The sequence below is a fragment of the Echinops telfairi genome, unplaced genomic scaffold, assembly GCF_000313985.2.
Source record: "Echinops telfairi isolate 266 unplaced genomic scaffold, ASM31398v2 ScPeMD7_60;HRSCAF=208, whole genome shotgun sequence".
NCBI classification, from domain to species: Eukaryota; Metazoa; Chordata; class Mammalia; order Afrosoricida; family Tenrecidae; genus Echinops; species Echinops telfairi.
This window is the reverse complement of record NW_022103958.1, coordinates 34,494,808-34,500,507: the sequence shown is the minus strand read 5'-3', so window position 1 is coordinate 34,500,507 and position 5,700 is coordinate 34,494,808. Positions and strand designations below refer to the sequence as shown.

Genomic DNA, 5,700 nt, shown 5'->3' with positions numbered 1-5,700 from the left:
TATAAATATAGGCACATAGCTCTATTTCCCCATCCTCATATAAATATATTTGCATATGTACATGTCTTTATCTAGACCTCTATAAATACCCTTTGCCTCCCAGCTCTTTACTCTAGTTCCCTTGACTTTCCTCCTGTCCCACTATCATGCTCAGTCCCCACCAGGGTTTCAGCACTTCAGAGGAAGAACTTGTGTGGTCTTCAAAGGTCCAGAAAAGAGTCCACAAAATAAATGTATCCCCTTCAACTTGCTTCATCGACCCTCTACCTTTCTTCAATAGGTCACGAGGCAGTCTATGTTATATTCAGAATTCAGGCAGAGTGAAGTATGTCCTTGGGAGAGAGAATAAGTTCCACCGGCCACCTCCATCCTGTCACATGATCTCTGCTTCCACACAAGTCCTTCATTACCCCTCCTTCCTAAATGCTCTCCTCTTGGTTTGGGGGACCGCACGCAGTCCTGTTCTCTTCTAAGAGGGTTTCTCTTCACACTCTGACCCAGTCCTGCCTCTACTCCTTCCTTACCCAGGGCCCTTTAAGACTCAGGCCCTGGTCCTGCTTGTGCTACAGGCCACTGGCCATTGACTGTTGAATGCTCTATCCCAGATGCACACCAGTATCTTGGCGCTCTGGAGTAAGGGCTTTCAGGACTCAGGTTCCTGAGTCTGAGCAGTAAGGGGGCTTGTGGCTGCACCTCCTGGCTCCTCCAGGGGACTTAGCACTGAGTGATCTGAAGCCAGCTCCCCCCACCCTGCCTTACCCAGTCAGGAGGTACAACCAGAGACCCACAAGGCCAAGGGCAAAGGCTGGGCCCCCCCCCCTCCCCAGGGGCTGTGTTATGGTAATGAGCTGGGCGGTCCAGTAGCTTCAGCTCGGGGAGGAGCTAGCTTGGGAGGCGGGCCCGAGGGAGCTCCAGGCCTTGAGAGCCCGAGCGCCATCGGCCAGAGAGCCAGTGTACGCTGCTTGGGCCCCGCCGGCTGCCCTGACCCACGCGCCCTTATGAGGGCCCCTGCGCCCGCGCTCTGCCTGCTCCTGGCCTGCGCCGGGCTGCCCTGCGGTGAGAGCGGGGTGGTCTCCGGGAAGCGCTGGGTGGGCTCGGGTATAGGGCTTGTAGGGAAGAGCGGGGGTGGGAGGTGGGGGCTCAGGGGGCGCCCTGGGACAGACAGGTGCGGCGGGGGTGGGGCGGAGAGAGAGGTCCCAGAGAATGAGAAGTTGGCACTTTAAGAAGGGTCCTGAATCTAGCAGTATGGGAGCGACCCAAGGTAGGGTCCTGACCTGGGGGGGGGGGGGGAGGCCAGAGGGAGACCCTTGTTGGAGAACGGTGAGGGAGGGAGCCAGGGGATTTGCGTGGATGACTGGGAGGGAGAGAGCGTAGGGACGGGTCGGTGGGGGTGGGGGAGTGCTGGACGATGAGGGAGAGGGGCCCCAGCAGATGTGTGTTTGGGATGCGGGTGCTGGGAGACCCTCACAAAGGGAGGCAAAGGTTGAGAGCTGAGAATCCCCTGTCCACAGCTGCGACCACCGCACCTCCCGGGAACGCTGAGCTGCGACCAGAGCCAGCTCTGGAACCCAGGTGAGTAAGTCTTGTGGTGGCCGCCCCCTCCTCCCATCTTCCTGCCTAGTGTGGGTAGGATGGGCTTGGGGGGTGGGGTGAGGACTGGCTCCCCGCGGTGGGGAGGCACAACTCCTCTAGCCCCACACCCGTGCCAGCCTTTTCTCTCTTCTAGTCTCAGTCACCAGGAGGCGACCATAGAAGGGGATGCTCCTACAGTAATGGGAGGACAGGTAGGACGCCACTCCCTACCCCCAACTCCTGCCGGCAGGAGGGATGCTTTCTGCCTGAGTCTGAGGCTTCCAGGGGGCTCTCTGGGTTTCTTGAGGGCAGTCTCATCTCTGGAGTCATGCGGAGGGACACATTTGAGACGTGCATTTTCTTAAGACACTCTCCTCCTCTCAGTATCCTGTCACCTGGCTCATTTATGCATGTCTGTGGGGGAGCAGGCCAATGCAGTGCACCTGGAAGAAGGTGGGAGGGGGATTAGTAGAGGGGAGTTCTTTTTTCCCTGCCTGGCTTGGGGAAGCCCCAATTCCTGTCTGCGGCCTCTGTCCATTCCCTGGGCCACAGAGCTGGGGTGGCCAGGCAGGGTGTGTTGGAGAGCAGAGCCCTGAGTTTCTAGAGCATTCTTCCTTGCCCCTGTCCTGTCTGTGGCAAACACAACCCTTTTGTTTTCTCCTTTACCCACTCACCACCCACTCCGACAGAGAAAGATGAGGCTTTCTGCCCCGTAAAGATTCAGTCTCAGAAACTCGAAGGGGCAGTTTCTCTCTCTGCGCTACAGAGTCACTCGGAGTCCAAATGGACTCATGAATTGGGTTTTGATCTTCTGTGGTGACTCAGGATCCATTTCTAGTCCTGGTCTGTATTTGTTGTCTCCTTTCCACAACACCTAGGCTACCAACTCAGCCCACCTGTACGGCCAGGGCCCTGAGCAGCTTGGGGCCCCTCCTCAAACCCTAGCCCCAGGGATCAGCTCTGGGTAGTCAATACGGCCAGCAGGTTGGATGGAAAGCAAAGTGTCCCAACTACCTGCCCTTTGGCAATAGAGATGAAGGCCTCAAAAAGGCTGGGTGGGGGACCTGCCCATCGTATTTACTACTGCAAATGAACTTTCTGGGTCTTTTATTTCTCATATGCCTACCTTGCCAGTTTTAGAACCACCATTCAATAGAGTTTGAGCTGGAAGGTAATGCAGCCACTCTTTTCGAAGATGGAGAAACTGAGGTAGAGGGGTAATATACTGGGGCTCCTCAATCAGCTAGTGGATCCAAGTCTCCGGGGGAGCCAGTCCTCACTCCTCTGGCACGTTGAGACCCCCGAATGTGAGGCTCAGGCCTGACCCAGACAGGGCCCTGAACGTGATTCCTAGAGAATGGTCTTTGGCCCCCACACACATTAGGTCAGGGGCCAAAAGGTCAAAGCTGTCTTCATAAGAGTCCCAGCTACGGAGTGTTCTCACCCCGTAGACAGTGGTCCTAACCGTATCAAAGTGGGACCAGAATGTCCCACAAGACTCCAGGAATCACAGCCTGTTGGTGGTGCAACCATCCTTATTGAACACACCTCATTCCCCAGTGGACTTTCTTCTGTGTTGGATTCCAGGGCAGGTGTTCCCCCTTTGCTTTGGTAAAGGGAAAAAAAATACTTAGACCTGGACCAGGTAACCCAGCAGGTTTCTCACATTACTCCTCAGGGTCAACAAGAGCAGAATGGGTCCCCTCAAGGTGACTGAGTTGGGGGTGCCGTGTTGCTGAGGTAGTTAGGGGAAGCCAGGGGAGGCTTTGAATGCTCCTGTCAGGATTGCCTGTGTTGGTAGGACACATGGGGGGGGGGGGTTCCCAAACCAGCAGCTGGCCAGTTTTCATGTCAACATCGTCTCGTTCCCCAAAGCTCAGCTGTTCTCAGGGATCCAAGATGGGGATTGACACAAACCTCCATCTCACTGACATTTTGCTCCCTTTCCAATGATTACTATGATCTGAAAACCACAGGAATATTGAGGGCCAGGGACCATCACTGAGAGAAATCACAGAGAGCATCCCGACACCTTCCAGTTGTTGCTGACATCTCAGAATACCAATTATGCTCACCAGGACTTCAGAGGTTTGGCAGGGAGGTGACCTGCTTCTCGATCTTGTTATCGGATGTGCTAATAAAGAGGCAGAGCTACCACCCAAGCCTGCGGTGTTATAAAACGTATTCCTAACTGTCCTGCCGTAGAATTGGTTTCCCATGTGATCGTCTGTGTTTTATTTTATGTCCTTAAGGACAGTCTTCTGAGAAGGGGTCCAAAGGCTTCACCAGACTGTCAAAGGACAGAGGATTAAAAGCGCCAGATCAGCACTGACGTCTAATCGTTTGAGCAGGATCATGTTGCCCCTGATTCTGCACAGCGCGGGCTGTCTTGGCTTCCTAACACCAGTCTCCCAGAGGCCACATCTGAGCGGGGAGAGTGCATGGGGAGGAAGAAAGGCCAGGTTGAGGGAGGAGCCCTCTGGAGGTGTGAGATGTGGTGGTTTCCTCTGACCACCCCCCCCTGTGACTCCTGCTTTCTGAGGGCCCATGACAGAGGGGATAGCTTGACTCCTGGGGCTGGGCCTGGGGCTGCAGCATAAGAGCTGTGGAGCCCTCAGGAAGCAGGGACCCAAGTTGGGCGAGAACATTGAAACTTGGCAAAGGAAGGGTCCTTGTCCTCCCAGGAGGTCAGACCAACAGTGAAGAGGGAGAGCCAGGGGACAAGGTGGAGAGACTGCATTCACCAAGGAAGAGTCAAGAGCTGGTGCCGGGCCTCAGGGACTAAGAGTTCAGAATACTCGCTATATGCCAGTCCTTTGTCGGAGGCGAAGAATTCAGCCAGAAGTGACCCAGAGGGAGGGAGACAGGGTACATAAAGACCCACCATGAAGTTTGTGCAACGTACTGGCCCTGTGAACAAGAACATAAGCCCCATGAAGACTGGGACTTTGTCTTGTTCACCCCACTCATCCTTAACACCTTGCACAGTTCTGGGCACATCGTCTGAGAAGTTGCATAGGTGAGAGAGGAGAGGCCCTCCATGCCCACATGATATTAGACACCGGAGATCGGCACTTCAACAGGTTGGGTGTTCAAATCAGCTAGCTGAATGGCGATGGTCCATCCATCAGGTCAGGGCAGTCCTTATTGCTGATGGTAAATCCCATCGGTTGGGATTTCTGGTTTGGAATATAGGATTTCTTCATCACATCATTTTCTCTGCTGTGTCAGGTGAAGAGTCCTGATTGGAGGCATGAGAGGCCCCGCTGGTGGCAGGCAGAGCTGGGGGTGAGAGGTTCCCCTTGCCCTGGCTGAGGGCCTCCCTTTGTGTCTTAGCTCTACCTCGTGTGCTTTCTGTGGTGAGAGGAGAACACGTTTGTTCTCTGGACAAGTGGGTTTTGTGCTGGCTTGTGGAGGACACAAAGGTTTACTGCAGGAGGAGGGAGCGGAAGCTGGGGGATATTGGACCATGGGAAGGAGAGGCCTTATTCAGGCAGCAGGTCTCACAGGTCTGCCACAGAGATGCCACCTGGGAGAGTACAAACGAGGTCTTGGCACCTCCGAAAAGTCTCCCTTCTGGACCTCTCATAGGTGAGCCTGGGCAGATGGAGCAGCTGGGGCCCTGGGGGAAAGGGTCTCCCTTTCTCCGGGTGATGGAAGGGGAGGGCTATGGTCTCTAGGAGGGAGGCCCTGAAGGCAGCCCTCACCACCTTCTATTCCTCCTCCTTTTTTATCACAGGGGCTGGACACCCTGGACTCCTGGGCCATGTCTTCCTGGGAGAGGCGGCTCCATCGGGCCAAATGTGCACCTGCTTGTAAGTGTGCACCTGTGCTTCCTGAGCTGCCAGCGGGAGGGGCCTTTCCTCCCGAGGGGCTGCCCTGGGGCTTCCCGTGACCTCTTCTCCCTGCTTGGGGTCTGTGCTGACCTTCTTTGGGCCTGCCCTCCAGCTCCGCTCTCTTTTCTCCTTCCAGGCTGGGAAGTCCTCTTTGGGGTCCTCTGTGCTTAGGAGAACTACCTGTGGTGTTTCCTGTTGTGCTGTCTGACTCCAATGAGATGGCTTCTTGGTGTGTGTGTGTGTGTGTGTGTGTGTGTGTGTGTATGTGTGTGTGTGTCCCTTCTCTGACTCG

General features: G+C 55.3%; 1 protein-coding gene across 1 annotated transcript in view; it reads left to right on the top strand.

Moving 5' to 3' along the window:
* Window positions 1–998: 998 nt before the first annotated feature.
* OTOG (otogelin) overlaps window positions 999–5,700 on the top strand; it is an 82,587-nt gene continuing 77,885 nt past the window's right edge. The window contains exons 1-4 of the mRNA XM_045291141.1: window positions 999–1,098; window positions 1,512–1,572; window positions 1,727–1,784; window positions 5,312–5,387. Of these exons, the coding sequence (XP_045147076.1) occupies window positions 999–1,098; window positions 1,512–1,572; window positions 1,727–1,784; window positions 5,312–5,387 (295 nt within the window). The remainder of the gene's footprint in view (window positions 1,099–1,511; window positions 1,573–1,726; window positions 1,785–5,311; window positions 5,388–5,700) is intronic.